We start from the raw sequence: 19,917 nt of genomic DNA on the forward strand, positions 1-19,917 counted from the left end.
CAGAAGTTCTCAGATGATTCTGCACTTACAGGGTGTGTTGATAAGGGGATGAGACAGAGGAGAGGAGTCAGGGGGAGAACTTTGGGAATTGTCTGAAACTCAACGTGACCAAAACCAAGGAACTGTTTATTGACTTTCACCACTCTAAAGAGCTGATATGTCCAGTCACTATTCAGGGAGTTGATGTAAAGGTAGACCACTCCTACAGGTTCTTGGGGGTCCGCATCAATGACAGATTTGACTGGTCTCGGAACACAGAGGAGCTATGTAAGACAGGGTAGAGCAGGTTCTTTTTTTCTTTGGAGACTCCATTCATTTAATGTGGGAAGTGACATCCTTCACATACTGTGACTTCTACAAATCTGTGATGATGGCCAGTGAAGTTTTCTAGGTTGTGGTGTGCTGGGCTGGTAACATCACTTTAAGAGAGGCCCACCAAAACAACAAGTTAATTAAAAGGGCAGGCTCAGTTATGGGACACTCTCTGGACCCCCTGGAGGTTGTAGAGAAGGAGAGAATTAAAACCAAACTGAATGCCATTATGAACAATGCTGCACATCCTCTCTGTGAAACACTAACACTGAGGACTTTCAGCCAGCATGTCATTTTGCAGAAGCTTGTCAAGAAACACTACGGGGGTCTCCTTTATACCAACAGCAATACGTCTGCTGATTTAAACTCGACACCTGAAAGGAATTCACTCTAATATCAAGACTTGTAATGGCTGGACCCGCTGTATTGAAATGTTAATGTCTTCAAATATATATACACACACACTCTACAGCATATACAACTTACATGTAATTCATATATATTATTTCTGTTTTTTTGTATATTTATATAAACTGTATACTTAATGAACATATAAATATACAGTACTATACAGTGTATGTAAATATATAGCATATACAAATTTTTATATATACTGTATAGTACTGCATACAGTTGTGCTTGAAAGTTTGTGAACCCTTTAGAATTTTCTGTATTTGTTCATAAATATGACCTAAAACATCATCAGATTTTCACTCAAGTCCTAAAAGTAGATAAAGAGAAACCAGTTAAACAAATGAGACAAAAATATTATACTTGGTCATTTATTTATTAAGGAAAATGATCGAATATTACATATTTGTGAGTGGCAAAAGTATGTGAACCTCTAGGATTAGCAGTTAGTTTGAAGGTGAAATTCAAGTCCGGTGTTTTCAATCAATGGGATGACAATCAGGTGTGAGTGGGCACCCGGTGTTATTTAAAGAACAGGGGTCTATCAAAGTCTGCTCTTCACAACACGTTTGTGGAAGTGTATCATGGCATGAAAAACGGAGATTTCTGAGGACCTCAGAAAAAGAGTTGTTGATGCTCATCAGGCTGGAAAAGGTTACAAAACCATCTCTAAAGAGTTTGGACTCCACCAATCCACAGTCAGACAGATTGTGTACAAATGGAGGAAATTCAAGACCATTGTTACACTCCCAAGGAGTGGTCGACCCACAAAGATCACTCCAAGAGCAAGGCGTGTAATAGTCGGCGAGGTCACAAAGGACCCCAGGGTAACTTCTAAGCAACTGAAAGCCTCTCTCACATTGGCTAATGTTCATGTTCATAAATCCACCATCAGGAGAACACTGAACAACAATAGTGTGCATGACAGGGTTGCACGGAGAAAGCCACTGCTCTCCAAAAAAACATTTCTGCTCATCTGCAGTTTGCTAAAGATCACGTGGACAAACCAGAAGGCTATTGGAAGAATGTTTTGTGGACAGATGAGACCAAAATAGAACATTTTGGTTTACATTAAAAGCGTTATGTTTGGAGAAAGGAAAACACTGCATTCCAGCATAAGAACCTTATCCCATCTGTGAAACATGGTGGTGGTAGTATCATGGTTTGGGCCTGTTTTGCTGCATCTGGGCCAGGACGGCTTGTCTTCATTGATGGAACAATGAATTCTGAATTACATCAAAGAATTCTAAAGGAAAATGTCAGGACATCTGTCCATGAACTGAATCTCAAGAGAAGGTGGGTCATGCAGCAAGACAACGACCCTAAGCACACAAGTCCTTCTACCAAAGTATGGTTAAAGAAGAATAAAGTTAATGTTTTGGAATGGCCAAGTCAAAGTCCTGACCTGAATCCAATCGAAATGTTGGTGAATTACCTGAAGTTAGCAGTTAATGTGAGGAAACCCACCAACATCCCAGAGTTGAAGCTGTTCTGTACGGAGGAATGGGCGAAAATTCCTCCAAGCCGGTGTGCAGGACTGATCAACAGTTACCGGGAACGTTTAGTTGCAGTTATTGCTGCAAAGGGGGGTCACACCAGATACTGAAAGCAAAGGCTCACATACTTTTGCCACTCACAAATATGTAATATTCCATAATTTTCCTTAATTAATAAATGACCAAGTATAATATTGTTGTCTCATTTGTTTAACTGGTTTCTCTTTATCTACTTTTAGGACTTGAGTGAAAATCTGATGATGTTTTAGGTCATATTTATGCAGAAATATAGAAAATTCTAAAGGGTTCACAAAATTTCAAGCACAACTGTACTTATATATAAACTGTACACTTAATGAGCATGTAAATGCACTGTACTATATGGTATATATAAATATATAGCATATACAAATATATATACAGTACTGTGCAAAAGGTTTAGGCAGGTGTGAAAAATGCTGTAAACAAAGAATGCTTTCAAAAATGGAAGTGTTAATCATTTATTTTTTTAATTATTTAAATCTAAATCAAATCAATATTTGGTGTGACCACCCTTTGCCTTCAAAACAGCATCAATTCTTCTAGGTACACCTGTTTTTGAAGGAACTTGGCTAGTAGGTTGTTCCAAACATCTTGGAGAACTAACCACAGATCTTCTGTGGATGTAGGCTTCCTCACATCCTTCTGTCTCTTCATGTAATCCCAGACACACTCGATGATGTTGAGATCAGGGCTCTGTGGGGGCCATACCATCACTTCCAGGACTTCTCATTCTTCTTTACGCTGAAGATAGTTCTTAATGACTTTGGCTGTATGTTTGGGGTCGTTGTTCTGCTGCAGAATAAATTTGGGGCCAATCTTACGCCTCCCTGATGGTATTGCAAGATGGATAAGTATCTGCCTGTATTTCTCAGCATTGAGAACACCATTAATCCAACTCCATTTGCTGAAATGCAGCCCCAAACGTTCAAGGAACCTCCACCATGCTTTACTGTTGCCTGCAGACACTCATTATTGTACCGCTCTTCAGCCTTTCAATGAACAAACTGCCTTCTGCTACAGCCAAATATTTCAAATTTTGGCTCCTTAGTCCAGAGCACCTGCTGCCATTTTTCTGCACCCCAGTTCCTATGTTTTCATGCATACTTGAGTCACTTGGCCTTGTTTCCATGTCGGAGGTATGGCTTTTTGGCTGCAACTCTTCCACTTCTGGGCAGACTTCTCCAGACAGTAGATGGGTGTACCTGGGTCCCACTGGTTTCTGCCAGTTCTGAGCTGATGGCACTGTTGGACATCTTATGATTTCGAAATGTAATAAGCTTGATGTGTCTTTCATCTGCTGCACTAAGTTTCCTTGGCTGACCACTGCGTCTACGATCCTCAACGTTGCCCGTTTCTTTGTGCTTCTTCAAAAGAGCTTGAACAGCACATCTTGAAACCCCAGTCTGCTTTGAAATCTTTGTCTGGGAGAGACCTTGCTGATGCAGTAGAACTACCTTGTGTCTTGTTGCTGTGCTCAATCTTGCCATGACATGAAACTGTCTTCCACAACCTCACCTTGGTAGCAGAGTTTGGCTGTTCCTCACCCAGTTTTAAGCCTCCTACACAGCTGTTTCTGTTTCAGTTGATGACTGTGTTTCAACCTACGTGTGACATTGATGATCATTAGCACCTGTTTGGTAGAATTGGTTGATCAGACACCTGACTAGAATCCTACAAAATCCCTGACTTTGTGCAAGTGGACCTATAAGAATTGATGCTGGTTTGAAGGCAAAAGTTAGTAACACCAAATATTGATTGGATTTAGATTTTTCTTTTGTTCGCTCACTTTGCATTTTGTAAATTGATAACAATAAACAATCATTATTTATATTTCTGAAAGCATTCTTTGTTTACAGTATTTTTTTACACCTGCCTAAATCTTTTGCACAGTACTACTGACTGGCTATGTATATCCTGTGAATAGCCCAGTCAGTAGTTGCTCAAAAATCACTACACCAATTGCCGCAATAATGTTGGGTGAAAAAAATCAAACAGCGAATCAACATCACATTATTCGTGAATTTTCTCTTTTTTCAATAAAGCAGTTTTTGACTCACAAAAACATTCCTTTCCTTGATCATCCTCCCTAGTCGCATGATTTAGCTGCCTGTGATTTTTATTTGTTCCAGAAAATCAAAGTGACCTGAAGGGAACACATTTTCCTTCAATGGATGAAGCGCAGACAGAAACGACAAGCCTGTTGAAGAGCCTCAAGCAAGAAATCTTCCAGCACTGATTCAATCAATGGACGACACGTATGGAGCGGTGTAGAGATCAGGAGGGGGAGTATATAGAAGGTGACAATGTTTAGAATGCTGTAATTCATCAATAAATATATTTGTTTTCCAATCCGGTTATTTTTGTATCTCACCTTGTATATATATATATATATATATATATATATATATATATATATATATATATATATATATATATATATATATATATATATATATATATATATATATATATATTCACGGCATTCGAAGTCTGTGTCACAATCTGTTAGTGTGGGTGGTTACCTACCAGGTAACGCTTTGTGGTTGGCCAGCAATCTGCTAACATCCGCCACGGTGCCCTCAGTTTGTGAAGAGCAGATCATAGAATGGTTGCAATAGTTTACTGTCAAATAAATGCAAAGAGTACACGACACGTGTTTCGCCCTCATTCTGGGCTCTATATCCATCCATCCATCCATTTTCCAACCCGCTGAATCCGAACACAGGGTCACGGGGGTCTGCTGGAGCCAATCCCAGCCAACACAGGGCACAAGGCAGGGAACCAATCCTGGGCAGGGTGCCAACCCACCGCAGGACACACACAAACACATCCACACACCAAGCACACACTAGGGCCAATTTAGAATCGCCAATCCACCTAACCTGCATGTCTTTGGACTGTGGGAGGAAACCGGAGCGCCCGGAGGAAACCCACGCAGACACGGGGAGAACATGCAAACTCCACGCAGGGAGGACCCGGGAAGTGAACCCAGGTCCCTAGGTCTCCCAACTGCGAGGCAGCAGCGCTACCCACTGCGCCACCGTGCTGCCGGGCTCTATATATATATATATATATATATATATATATATATATATATATATATATATATATATATATATATATATATATATATATATATATATATATATATATATATATATATATATATATATATATATATATATAGAGAGAGAGAGAGAGAGAAAGTTCATAATACATATATGTATTTATTTAATTTCTGTCCATGTCATGTGTTTCTTTCTCCCTCTACGTATATATGCAAGCGTATATTTCATATGTGCGTGTGCTTATATATTTAGAAGGTTTCTAATTTCATACTCACTCTTTGATAGGATAGCCATTGTGTCTGCTGGTTTCCAAGCCTTAATTTAGCATTACTATTTATGCTCATGCTTCTTTTGCTTGCATGCACTGCAGAATATTGTCCAGAGTACAGCATGTCAAGATTAACTGTGTTGTGCTTATGCACACCAATCTGATTAAGAAACAACATTTTGACAGAATTGAATGAAAGCAAAACATAATACATGACAATACAACTAAGACAACACATTACATATATAAAACAGCCAGATGCTTGGATTTTTAAAAAGAAAATGAGTCAAAGAAGCATTTAAGAACCAAAATGACAAAGGCAAATACATGCATAATACAGTATATTAAAGAAAAAAAAAACTAAAAATGAACACGAACTTCACTATAGCAACAATAAAAATTAAAGCAGTCAAAAGAAGAGTTATTTTTAAAGCTTTTTCTCCCTTCATTTTCGTTCTTGAGACATTCTGTACTAATTCTGCTCTTTCTGAGAATGTGGTTTAATTTGCTGTTTTCCGGTGATGGTGGGTGTATTATAGTACATGTAGTGAACAGGAACGTATGCTTTAATTTCAGTTCTCCTTTACTATTCTGCTTATTGCAAGTAACCTGAATGGATTTGCTATCACGGTTTCTTTTTGTTTACATAAATTGGTGAGCAAAAGTTTGCCAAAGACTGATATGTTATGTCATTTTCTAACTCACTAAATCCAGACCAGGGTCACGGGGGTCTGCTGGAGCCCAGCAGCATAGGGCTCAATGCAGGAACAAACTTGGACAGGGCGCCAGCCCATTGCAGGGTAATCACGCACACCCACACACCAAACACACACTAGGGCCAATTTAGCACTTCACCTGCATGTCTTTTGGACAGCGTTAGGAGAAAACCAGAGTAGATGGAAGAAACCCACGCAGATGCAGAGAGAACATGCAGACTTCACGCAGGGAGGATTTGGAAAGCAGACTCTGGTCTCCTTATTGCAAGGCAGCAGAACAGCCACTGTGTTGCAGTGCAGGCCCCAGGATCAATATCATTGTTTTATGTAAAAACGCTAACATAAAAATTTGACTCAAGTAATGTAGATATTCACCTAATTCTTAATTTATATGCTGTAAGGAGCGTCTGGGACAGACTGGTGTTTTATCCGGGATGGTCTCCCCAAATGCTTATTTGGCAGGGATAGTGGATGGACAGGGGAAGATACTATCTCAAAAGTGCATGCTCCCCCAACACACTGGGTGGCTGCATTCCTGGGCCATATATATGGCTGCATAGCATGCTGGGAATTGCAGTCCACTGGGACTGCCCTGCTGGGTCCAATGGGGGCCACCAGGAGGAGCTGCAGGAAGGAGCTGTCCCTACATCTCAGAAGTGCCACCTTGACCCAGGAGTACCTCCTACTTGTGGTGTCCAGACATCGGAAGGTCTGCTGGGTCCAGTATAAAAGGGACCACCTCTACTCACAAGGGGAGTCAGTGCCTGGAGAGGAGTCGAGTGACCATCCTCTGGGAGAAAAGGAGGAGAAAAGTAACAATCCTATGAAAGGTATTTGTAAATTAAACGATTATGTTTGGACCAAAACTGTGCTGATAAAGTTGTGTCAAGAGTTTGTGGCCCCAATATGCCACACGATCAATTAGAGTTATCTTTGGATATTGTAAAGTGAGTGATTACTTTTGTGACACATAAAGGAAAATATGAAATATTGGTCATATTAGGCGTGTTAAAAAAATACTACAACAAGGTCTTATGATGGTATGATATTACCAAGCCGTATAAATTCTTGCACAAGAGATTGAAATGTTATTTCATTGCAAGTGGCACACTCACGATTGACCCAACTGTGGCTCATGGTGAAGTCACTCATCCTATGGACGTAAAGCGATTCTGTATTCTGAACATCACACTTTACCTTTGTTAGAAGTCAATGCCGTATTACAGACAAACTAACAAATTCCAAAAATACATAACATTACCTTTAGGTTGTGGTTAACACAAATTGAAAATAATTCATTATTAAGCAGTATTAGTCATACCCGATCTAATCTTTTTGCTTCTATATGCCTGAGCAGCTGTTGTCTCCAATCAACTGGCATCTTTGAGGAAGTCTCGTCTCCTTTCAGTTGCACGGGCCGTGTCTTCAACTCATTGTCTAGCATTTTTTCGGTGCAGGTACTGAGATTGAAATCCGATGGCACTTTCTCCAGGAGGGCAGCCATGGTCGGCCTAGCAGAAACTGGTCTTGCCTGAGATGCCCCATAGCTTTCTGTGCTGTAGCTTCGAGCTGACAAAGGCCTACGTTGAGTTAGAGTTTTTATGGGGAAGCTCACTGGGTTGGACATTTTAATCTCCTGATACGAAGAGTACTCATCATCATAACGACCATTCCTTTTGTGGAACTGCGATTCAGCCATGGAGGACAAACTGTTCTGGTGCTCCAAAACCCCCTTCATGTGGGGCCTATTGTAACGGTCACCTAGTGACAGCTCATGAGCTTCCGCTACCCTCCTGAAGAGTGCCATTTCAGTTGAACTGACTAAGGAATCTGCTCTCCTGAGGAACCCGGGCCTTGACCTAGGAGCTGGGAAGGGATGGCTGATGGAGTCCTCATTCACTGAAGGCTGGGAGAAGGAGAACATGTGCTCCATTGGAGGATAACACCTGTATCCTCTTGGACTGACAATCTCCTTTGGAATATTTTTGTTCTGAGGGCTGACATAGTCTGCATTGGTGGCAAACGTAGAAGGTATCCTCCTTTCTGTCTTCACTTCCACAGCTCCTTGAGGATTAAAACTTTGATCGAAGTGGTAAACCTTTTTGGGCACAGATGATTTTTGCTGCTGGGTGCTTTTGCTTGTGGCAAAGCCTTCTAAATCTTCATCAAGCATGGGGGCCGACAGGCTGCGCGACATACTTTGTTCTTGGGGCGGAAGGGACTCTGCTTTGTCCATGCTACCTTGGTTGTCTATACTAGAGCTGTAGTTTTCAAGGGGGATGCTATACACCTTATAGGAGCCAATATCAATCTCATCAATACTCTGAGATTTTTTGAACTTGGCTTTCACCTCCTTTATCATGGGAGACAACCTCTCTGTGCTTTTACTGATGACTATAGCACCTTTAGCAGGGTCTTGCCTGCAGTGGACACGTGTGAAAACATTGGAATGAGAATGACTAGCTCCGGCCTCCCTGGATTCGAGAAAGCCCCAGGCCCCTGTGGAGGGGAACGTGCCAGAAAGCTCGGTAATGTCAGGCTCAAAGTCCTTCCTTTCTGGAGCAGGGCTGCTGGTAGGGGAGTTTTCTAATTTTGAAGGAAATGCTGTCCTGTCTTCAAAGGGGCTGGGTGTCCGTGTCCAGTTCTGCCAGGGGTTAGCAGGAGGCACTTCAGTCTCGGGTGTGTTTCGAACACTGTGGAATGTGTGCGAGGGCTGATCCAGCTCAAGTGGAACCCCGACTATCCTATCTTGCCTCAATAGGGGTCTACGTGCTTGACCAGAAGAACTTCTCGGTTTGGGGGCAACAGCAGGAGTTCCGCTTGGATTTTCCATTGGAGGCTCCTCAGAAACAAAACCTGTGTTGTCGTATTGGGTACTTTCATTCCAGCTCTCAAATGTTTCTCCAAGTGGGCACCTCTCATTTCTCTGCTGCAGAGTCCCAGAAGGGGCTGACTCTCTCTGGCTCAGCAATGGCTTTGATTCAATTGGCTGAGGAAAAGACTGAGACAACCTGCACAAAAAAAATAACAATAATAAAAATGAAAACTTGTTTGGAGCTTATTTTGAATCTGCTCATTCCAATACGGGACCAAGGGTTTACAATACAGTCAGTCAGTCAGTCAGTCAGTCATTGTCCAACCCGTTATACCCTAACACAGTCAACACAGGGCGCAAGGCAGGAACAAACCCCGGGCAGGGCGCCAGCCCACCGCAGGTTTACATTACAGTTCCATACAAAATGTATTAGTCTGAAGTGTGTTAAAAAACATTGTCCATTGCTCCACCAATCCTTTCATTTCATCAATTTTCCAAGCCCATGTTGCAAGGTCTGAAGTCTGTCTCTGCAGCTTTGGGTGCATACAGTATCAGATTCTCACCATGGAAAAATGGCAGAACTTTGCTCAACATACGCATTCAAAATAACACCCTGAGACATTTTACTGAAATATTTTAGAGACACCAGTTAATGTAACCTGCACATCTTTGAGATGCAGAATAAAACCAGAATACCCAGAAAAAAAAACAATGTGACCATAGGAAGAACATTCACACGGCCATTGATCAGGCTGGGAGTCTAACCCAGGTTAGAGGAGCTTTTCGACCAGGGGTGTCCAACTCTGATCCGGGAGAACCACAGTGGCTGCAGGTTTTCCTTCCTGCCATTTTCTTCATTAGGAATCGATTTCTGCTGTTGACTTCTATTCCCTTCATTTTAATTGCCGTGTTTTTCCTGACTCCATCCTCTGAGTTCTCTTTCTTTTTCCTTAAATGGCAGCCAAACAAAAATCAGATGTGAAGTGAGCCAACAGATGACCAGCTAACTACAGCCTATTTCACTCCAACCAGTTTCTTAATTAGAAGACGATTCTTGTTGTTAATTAAACCTGTTGGTTAATTCCACGGCATATTGTTGCTCTCATTCTGCTGCAGTAGATATTTCCAAAACTGTTTTATTTTTACTTTCTCGTTTGCGAAGTATAGGGAAAGTATTGTAATCGTTCAAAAAATCAATATCGAGAATTGATGAATCTCGACGTTTTAGACCTCCCTGACTTTCTCATATAAGAAGTATAGGAAAAGTATTGTAAACCTCCAAAAATTCCATTTTGAGATTTTGATGAATCTTGACGTTTAGGACCTCCCTGACTTTCTTGTATAAGAAGTATAGGAAAATTATTGGAAATCTCCAAATATTCCATCTCGAGATTTTGATGAATCTTGACGTTTTAGACCGAAAATGCCATTTTTGGAATTATGTCTGTGTGTCTGCCTGTGTGTGTATGTAACCACAATAACTTGAGTACGTGTTCACTTAGGTCAACCAAATTTTGCATACAAGTATTAGGTACAAAACATAGATTTCTATCAACTTTTGAGCTATTTCCGTTAACTGAAAGTGGTATTTTACCTGTTATTCATGCAGCTGCAGAGTCTGATTTACTCAAGTTTCCTTTTATAATAATTGTTCAATATATTATTAATTTGATTTGATGTTGATGGTTCTTTAATGTACATAATATAAAAATATAATCATTGTCTTGCGGTTTACTCCTCAAATATCCATCCCCATATCTGAGTATACGAGAAAGTCGAGGGGAGACCACTCCTGATTTTTTCTAAGAGAATCATGAAAAATTTTCATGAACCTGAACTGATCAACATTACTGAGACCATCAGCTTTCTTTATTTTCAGATGCAGATGATGACACAGGTTAGCTGGTCATGTGTTGGATCTTTTTGTGTCTCAATATTGTTTGACTGCTAATTAAGGAAAAAAGAAACAATTAAGGGGTCTGCATCTTAAATAGCAAGTCGATTACAAATAAGGCAAAAGAAGTTAATCAACAGCACAAATGGGGTACTAATTAAGAAAACTGTTAGAAGGAAGGCCTGCATCCACTGTGGCCCACCAGGATAAGAGATGGACACCCCTGCTTTAGACTGAAACACTAAACACTGTGCTCTTGTTCCACTTGACAAAATTCTTTTCCATAAACTTTCTAAACCCGGTTGTTTCCTTACAGTAGTGATGACTGAAACAGCATTTTGCATAGTTTTGCGAAATTTCCCGTAAACTTCATTTGACATGTGATTTCGCAATTGCAAAATGTGAAGCTCGTTGAAATAACTTTTTTTGTAGTTTATAAAAGTTTGTTTTTCAATGGAAAACAGCAACCAAAAAAATAAGGCTAACCCGATGTTCCATAGCCAGAGACGGATCTACTAAGAAATGAATAAACCTAAAGTTTCAGAAGTGACTTTAGTGCTTAAATATTTGGGGTGTCTACTGAATGAGAAGGTTTTTTGTTTCAAAAAGTGAGCCACCCTGATATCACCCTCACCCTGCAGAGATGTAGTATAATTACTAGGGCAGGGGTGGCGAACTTCAGGCCTGGAGGGCCGCAGTGGCTGCAGGTTTTCATTCTAACCTTTTTTCCTAGTCAATGACCAGTTTTCACTGCTAATTCACTTTTTCCCCATCACTTTAATAGCCCTGTTAGAAGAGTTCAGCCCTCTGAATTGATTCCTTTCTTGATTAAATGACAGCCAAGCAGAAATGAGATGTGAAACAAGCCAACAGATGACCAGCTAAACTGGGGCTTCAAACTCCAACCAATTCCACTCCAATCACTTTCTTAATGAGAAGCCAATTCTTGCTGTTAATTAAACCCGTTATTTAATTCCATGGCTTGTTGCTGCTCTCGTTCTGCCACAGCACACATTTCGAAAACTGTTGATTTTTCTGTTCTTTCTAAGAGCACCGTCAAAATGTTTTGGTGACCTGAGAGATCAACCTTACCAAGACCATCACCTCTCTTTAATTTCAGATATTGTGTAATGAGCACAGGGGAGCTGGTCACGTGGTGGCTCGCTTTGTGTCTCATTATTGTTTGGCTGCTAATTAAAGAAAAAGAAACAACTATGGGGCCTGAGTCAAGTTAATTAAAAGAAGTAATCAGTAGCAAAAACTGGTCACTAATTAAGAAGATGGTTAAGAATGAAAACCTGCAGCCACTGCGCCAATCGAGGCCTGGAGTTCGCCACCCCTGTACTAGGCTTTTCCAGACTCATTTATTTATTATTATTTTCTTGCGTTACTTACAGTATATGAGAATTGCCTAGAAAATTGGTAGTGGACTGATTCTAATAAAAGGACGATCTTCACTTCTCCACATAAAGGAAGGAAACTGTTGAACTTACTTAGCACATGCTAGTATTTGCTCTTTACTTCTCAGATGGTGATTTCCACCAGCAAGAGAAGATGTTGTCCAGGCAGCAGTGGTAAAACACAAAAATGGTGTACATCTTCTATTCCTTACTACCTTGTATTGGCTCTGCCTATATACTGTTGCACTTTCACATTATAGTTTTTGTTTCAAGTCCATTTTTGTGATTCAAGTGCACTCAGCAGAATATAAGAGGACGTTCAAAAAGTTTCCGCACTTTTTTTAAACTCTATTTATTAAGAATTTCAAAAACACATTACATCACTTTTCTACATCGTCACCTTCCTTTGTGATGCAATTTTTCCAGTCACATGACACTCTCAGACACAACCAATGACTACTCATCCCGCCTTCACTGTTTCCAACGAAAATAGAGAAGTGCGGAAACTTTTTGAACGTTTTTCCCTCGTAATTAAATCATTAAATTGATTACTCTTACTCTCTATTATATTTTGTTTTAGACAAAAACAAAAACAACTGTGATGTTAGTGTTTATGACATTTTTGTACAACTCTTAGAAAATGGCCAGAATGAGACTTTGATGAGTGGATAATATTGATCTGGAAATTTATAGCTTGTTGTATAGCAAATGCAAATTCTTGGTATTGTTAACCCAAGAATTTCCAAAATCATAAGTATAAAAAAAGAGTTAGTGCGAATAACCCGTGAAACATGTTGTCACAAGAGGAATGGATAGTAGGTGCATAGAAGTAAAATCTGTGTGCAGCCTTTCTGTTCAATGTAAAACAAGGGGATCTTATCAGTATGTCTCAAAAGAGCACAAGGGAGCAGATTTAATATCACTTCACCATGCTATATGCGGAACCATTACAAGCAGTGCTATTATATAATAATAATAATAATAATAATCCAAAGTTCATTTATGCATGTTAGAACCCTCTGTAAAGGCAGATGTGTCTCTTACATAATATAGCATAACGGAAGCAAAAAAGTGCAAATGAACTGCAGCAAACCTATTGGTCCAAAGAGCTGGTGCTACCCCATCCTTTGCGGCCGTCGGCAAGGCGCCAGTATTTGCAGAAGGGTTGGAGGATCCTGATGACCCTTGTGACGGTGAGTAGTCAGAATAGGTAGCAGAAGAACCGCTGTTATTCAGGCCCTGTGCTTTATCTGCATCTGAGTCGTCAGTTGATTCTGAAAAACAGCAGCAAGAAAAAACGACGTGAGTCATGCAAGAGACGCAGAAAATACGACTCTATGGAAAAAGATCAGAAGAGTGCACACTGGGTAAGTCATGTTTTAGTCAACAATGATCAAAACGCCTGCGGTGGGTTGGCACCCTGCCCGGGATTGGTTCCTGCCTTGTGCCCTGTGTTGGCTGGGATTGGCTCCAGCGGACCCCCGTAACCCTGTGTTCGGATTCAGCGGGTTGGAAAATGATGGATGGATGGATGATCAAAACGCTATCGGGGCATGGGTTGTATATTCACATGCCAGTTACATAAATCATATGTATAATAAATGGAAAAATTACTCTGCATTAGGAATATTTTCTTACTCACATATAACGTTTCCTCTATCTTGATTTGTGTTTATATTTGCCTGCTGCTTTTTGTGAATTTAATCATAATAATATGCACTATACTATAGTGTATATACACTATACCAGGTGAGAGCTAGTTTTACAAAATGAAAATGGCAGAGAGCTACTCATGTTTTCTAATGTTTATTCTCATAGCTTACTGTATTTCAACCCATACAAACTGAATAAGCTTGTTTTGTCTGAACATTTATAAAATGTTGGTGTCCACAACTCAGATTTTGCATTAAAACATCACAAAGTGCATTTTGTTTAGCTGTATGCATTTTCTAATGTATCTCACACTATTGAATTATAACATGAATGCTGTCAAACAAAACAATGCAATTACAAATACACAGATATGACTTTTTTGTCATTTTGTTACTTGTCACTGTGTCACTTTATGCACATGTCCAGTTGTATGTGTGATGTGTTTTTTAGTTAGTCAGATGACTGGCACTGCATGGAGTCAACAAGAGAGGCAGGTGTCTGGTGGAGTGGAGCCACTGAGGTTCACTCTTATGGAGTCATTTAAATGTTCATCTGTCAGTCTTGTTATGAACTTTGATTTCATGACATTCATGACATTCATTTCAGACTCACAGATGTATGGAGCAGACATTTTTAGAGCTGCTTAGTGAAGATTCTTGTAGTTATCTGGCTCTACTAAGCTCCAGAAATGCTGTTGAGACTTTAACTGCACATTATTTTGAAAGTTTACTAATATAATATATAAAATCCAATGTCTGTCTGTATGTCTGTTCGCTTTTCACAAGAGAACTACTTAACAGATTTAGATCAAGTTTTTTTCTATAATGTGCTTGAACATTCCGGTTGATTTTGTGACTTCTCTCGTTTCGCTGTGTATCATAGTTCACTTGCAGTGCCGATTTATTTATGCTAATCCAAGAGAGACGCAGCGGGCCTTCCTCACTCACTCGCCAGCTTCGGGGCGCGCTCCTTAACTCCCCTTAGCTAGCGAACGAGAGAACAATTGAATTCAACTTTGTTTGATATTTAAAATAAAGTGTTACTTAGGTCTTGATGAGTTTGAGTCCGGATATTCTCTTAAGTGTATGTCACATTGAAAAGATAGAATGCAATTCAGATTGTGGATCGTGATTTTGTGTTACAAGGATCGTGATATTCCACGTCCCAAGAGCCAGCTTCTGTAGCCGAGGATCGGACCGCCAAGGTCCCCGCCTTCGGCCACCACCCAACTCACACTGCACCCGACCTCCTTGGCCCCTCCCATAGGTGGTGAGCCCATGGGAAGGGGGACCCACGTTGCCTCTTCGGGCTGTGCCCGGCCGAGCCCCATGGGTGCAGGCCCGGCCACCAGGCGCTCGCCATCGAGCCCCACCTCCAGGCCTGGCTCCAGAGTGGGGCCCCGGTGACCCGCGTCCGGGCAAGGGAAAACGGCGTCCAAAGTTTTCATTCATCATAGAATGTGCTCAGAGACATCCTGTCTGCTCAAATCCAGATAAATGCAGTCAAACTGATTGGGCGGCGTTTCATGATACAGCTGGACAATGACCCAAAACATACAGCCAAAGCAACCCAGGAGTTTATTAAAGCAAAGAAGTGGAAAATTCTTGAATGGCCAAGTCAGTCACTTGATGTTAACCGAACTGAGCAGGCATTTCACTTGTTGAAGACTAAACTTCAGACAGAAAGGCCCACAAACAAACAGCAACTGAAAGCCGCTGCAGTAAAGGCCTGGCAGAGCATTAAAAAGGAGGAAACCCAACATCTGGTGATGTCCAGGAGTTCAAGACTTCAGGCTGTCATTGCCAGCAAAGGGTTTTCAACCAAGTATTAGAAATGAACATTTTATTTCCAGTTATTTAATTTGTCCAATTACTTTTGAGCCCCTGAAATGAAGGGATTGTGTTCAAAAAATGCTTTAGTTGCCTCACATTTTTATGCAATCGTTTTGTTCACCCCACTGAATTAAAGCTGAAAGTCTGCACTTCAACTGCATCTGCGTTGTTTCATTTAAAATTCATTGTGGTAATGTACAGAACCAAAATTAGAAAAAAGTTGTCTCTGTCCAAATATTTATGGACCTAACTGTAATTATGGTTAGTTTTGGTACGATTAAAGCATGATCTTGAATCAAAATGCAATACAAACAGAGCAGCCGCTAAGCGAAATGCAATACGTTTGCTTTTGTTTTAGTTACGACATGTAATCTATGGACTTGAATGAAAATGCAAAATGTTTTTATATTGCATTTTCAATTGACACAAAAATTGAATGTTGTACTGAATAGAAATCGATTGTTTTGTTCATATGTTTTTATTTTTTACACATGTCACATATGTGCATGGGAGACAGTTTAAGAGCTCAGGTGATGGTGTTTCTCCACCAATCCACGGGGTGGTGCTGTCTGATAACACTCGCTCTTTTTCTCCCTCTAAAGACCGGAAGACTGACAGCTCTCCTCCAATGATGTTACTTCTGGTGTCCATCCTTCTGGACCCGCCTCTTGTTGGTTAGCAGCCATATGACCAGAAGAACTGCAATCTTCAAAAGTAAGAGTCTAAGAAGACTTGTTTTGTGTATTAACATGCATTTTGTTTCTATTTCAACTTTGTAAAAGATGTGGTTGGATGCAAGGTACCCCAAAACATTTTCGTTGTCCTTTATTTCTATTACACACGATAAAACTGCACCAAAATGAAATTTTCTACTTGCATATGTAATGCATTTCAACGTGGTTAACACATTGGACTGCATTTAATTTTGGCACAAATAATCTTCCATAAAGTACAACTGTTACTACTAATACAATATAATGTAGATGTGAGGGACACAATACACATTTTTTTGTAGGAACACATTAAGTTGTATGAGAAATCATAATGAATGTGTACTCCAATTAACAAAAATATCATCCCTATAAAGCAAAACCCATGTGTGGACTCTGCAACTTAGAGTCACCAAGTCATTTAATCTAAATATCATTGGAATGAAGAGAGTTCATTAGATTCATTTTTGTGTCAATAACAGAAACAATGAGACAGAAATGTTGGTGTTTGCTACCATGGCAAGGAGGACGACATTTTTGAACATTACCTTTTACATCTTTTCCTAGCAACACAACCTTGGGTTTGTATAAAGTTGGTTCGACTAAGGTCGGTCGCATTTCAGAAATTCGAACGTCATTCGGTGATCCTCCAAGTGAGTCCTGTAAAAAGATGGCGGACAATTACATTGTGCTTTCAAACAGCGTACAAAATTTAACAAACGGTTAGACAAAATACACTACAGTCAGTAAACAACAAGTCTAAAACATACACTGAGCATAAAAGAAAGGTTTAAATATCTAAAGTGATATTGGGGCGACAACACTAAGACCATGACCACAACAATCCATTCATCCATTTTCTTAATCTGCGAAAGGGGACAGCCTGAGCCTAACCCTGCAGTATCATTCAGGAGCCAACTGTGGATTGAGGATGGGGTGGCAGTGCACTGCAGTGGATTAACTCTCACACACACACTCCCATGGACACTAATACAAGACCATTTGGAGCCAAAGTATCTGGAGAAAACCGACATGGACTTTGGGCATACAAACTGTACACGGAAAGTCCATGGGAATGGAACTGAATCCAGATCTCCAAAGTTGTAAGCTGGCAGCACTAACAACTACGCCATACTCTTTTTCAACAATAGTATATAGTATACTCATCCAGCATAAAAACAAAAAACTTGAGAATGGGCAGAGTGCTGATGCTAGGGATCTCCGCTGGCAATTGGAAGGTTGCCAGTTCAAATCCCCTAAACGCCAGAAGGTGACTCTGCTCCATTGATCCCTTGAGCAAGAACCTTAACCTGCAATTGCTTGTATGACGTTAATCTGCATCCAGTCCTGCAAGCAGGTCCTCCAACTTACAGGGAAAATTTGGAGGTTGGTGGCAGGATTGGCACTCCAGCTACCGTATAAAACTTCTCACTGTTCCACTATAGTGCTGAGGTGTTGCCCGCAGCACTCAGGTCTCAATCCAGGTGGTTAGTCGTGTGGTGGGTGCAGCAGCGTACTATTACTGCAATCTGCTATCAGTGCATGCTCCCAACCTCTCTCCTCTGACTTGAGAATGGCACCCTATCTAGGATTTGTTCCTGCCTTGTGCCCTTAGACTAGGTGGGAAAGGCTCCAGACACCCTCCGCTGCCCTGATCAGGATTCGATGGGATAGACAAAGACTAATGTGACGATAAAATTCAGAAAAAATTGAATCTAAATCTGGTTTAGAAGAATTCAATTTAAAAATGAATGTACTGCACTGTATGTTTAAGCAGTGATAATAAAACAGAGAAGAATCCAATCATCATCGAATCCACTCGGTTGAAGTCACTAATTCACCTAACACAGTGGGATGAAAATGGAATACTGGGAGAAATATCCACGTAGACACAGGGATAGGAACGCACTCCACACAAACAACATGATTTGCCCCTCTCTTTAAATTTGTCGAAGCTTAGCTAACCAAATAAAGTAGACTTCAAGTACAATTTGTGTGTGATCCTTCATAATTTGTCTGTACTTACATGCAGTAATATGTAACGTACAAACTCCATAGTATCGCAGACATGCACATATACAATATATCCTTTCTGAAATGTAACTTTAAAATATGTGGTATTGTTCGTTGTGTTTCATTTGCAAATGTCAAGAGCTTCAGCTTTGCACCAAAACACTGTAAAAGGAGCATATTTAGATATAAAATGGAATGTAACAAAAACTATGCCACATATTTGCTTCATATAATAAGGATTTACAGTAATTCTTAATTAATGGACTGTATTAACCTCCTTAGAGTACAATGAGATGCAATGAAAAACCTGGCAAGAATTAAGCCATTATGGTATGGTAAAGATGCTATGCATAACGATTCAGCATGTTTGTGATAAATGCAGCTGGAATGGTTATGTGTGGCAACTTTAAAGGTATGGCCTGCCGGACTCAGATAGAAATGGGACTTCATTACTATAGGCAAGTGCAACCTGGGGTTATACCGCAGTGGTTACTGAGAATCGTGGCTTCCGAGCAAAGTGGGCAACAGCTTCGGGCTGCGTGGGGGTGACGTCACACTTAAGCTCTCTTACAATGGAGGGGAAGACTTTTGGTTAGTTATATAAACAAGAGCCCAGAAGTAGATGGAAATAAGGAGCGCACATTTTCAAATTAAAAGTAAAAAAAATGTCATTTAACGTTCTTGGATAAAGTTACATGGCCAGAAAATAAACAAAGATGTACACAGAGGACCCTACGTGGGCAGACAATAGGAAGTATGAGCTTCGGAGAAACCCAGTTAAACAACATGATGGCCCAATGTGGAAATTGCTAAAGGGTTGCCCCTTACAAAGCTTCCCTAGTGGTCCAAAATGGGTTAATCGTTGGCAGTATACAGTGCATCCGGAAAGTATTCACAGCGCATCACTTTCTCCACATTTTGTTATGTTAGAGCTTTATTCCAGAATGGATTAAATTCATTTTTTTCCTCAGAATTCTACACACAACACCCCATAATGACAATGTGAAAAAAGTTTACTTGAGGTTTTTGCAAATTTATTAAAAATAAAAAAACTGAGAAAGCACATGTACATAAGTATTCACAGCCTTTGCCATGAAGCTCAAAATTGAGCTCAGGTGCATCCTGTTTCCCCTGATCATCCTTGAGATGTTTCTGCAGCTTCATTGGAGTCCACCTGTGGTAAATTCAGTCGGTTGGACATGATTTGGAAAGGCACACACCTGTCTATAGAAGGTCCCACAGTTGACAGTTCATTTCAGAGCACAAACCAAGCATGAAGTCAAAGGA

At 40.4% G+C, this 19,917-nt stretch overlaps 1 protein-coding gene across 3 annotated transcripts in view; it reads right to left on the minus strand.

The window, feature by feature from the left end:
- lrrc7 (leucine rich repeat containing 7) overlaps positions 1-19,917 on the minus strand; it is a 542,484-nt gene that overhangs the window by 25,130 nt on the left and 497,437 nt on the right. For 2 of the 3 annotated variants that reach the window (XM_051932506.1, XM_051932505.1), the window contains 3 exons: positions 17,166-17,277; positions 13,516-13,696; positions 7,635-9,324 (listed from right to left, as the gene is read on the minus strand). In XM_051932506.1, the coding sequence (XP_051788466.1) occupies positions 7,635-9,324; positions 13,516-13,696; positions 17,166-17,277 (1,983 nt within the window). Of the gene's footprint in view, positions 1-5,604; positions 5,758-7,634; positions 9,325-13,515; positions 13,697-17,165; positions 17,278-19,917 lie in introns of all 3 variants that reach the window. The other variant, XM_051932508.1, reaches the window with a different exon arrangement.

Source organism: Erpetoichthys calabaricus, chromosome 10 (genome assembly GCF_900747795.2).
Source record: "Erpetoichthys calabaricus chromosome 10, fErpCal1.3, whole genome shotgun sequence".
In the NCBI taxonomy this organism is placed as follows: domain Eukaryota; kingdom Metazoa; phylum Chordata; class Cladistia; order Polypteriformes; family Polypteridae; genus Erpetoichthys; species Erpetoichthys calabaricus.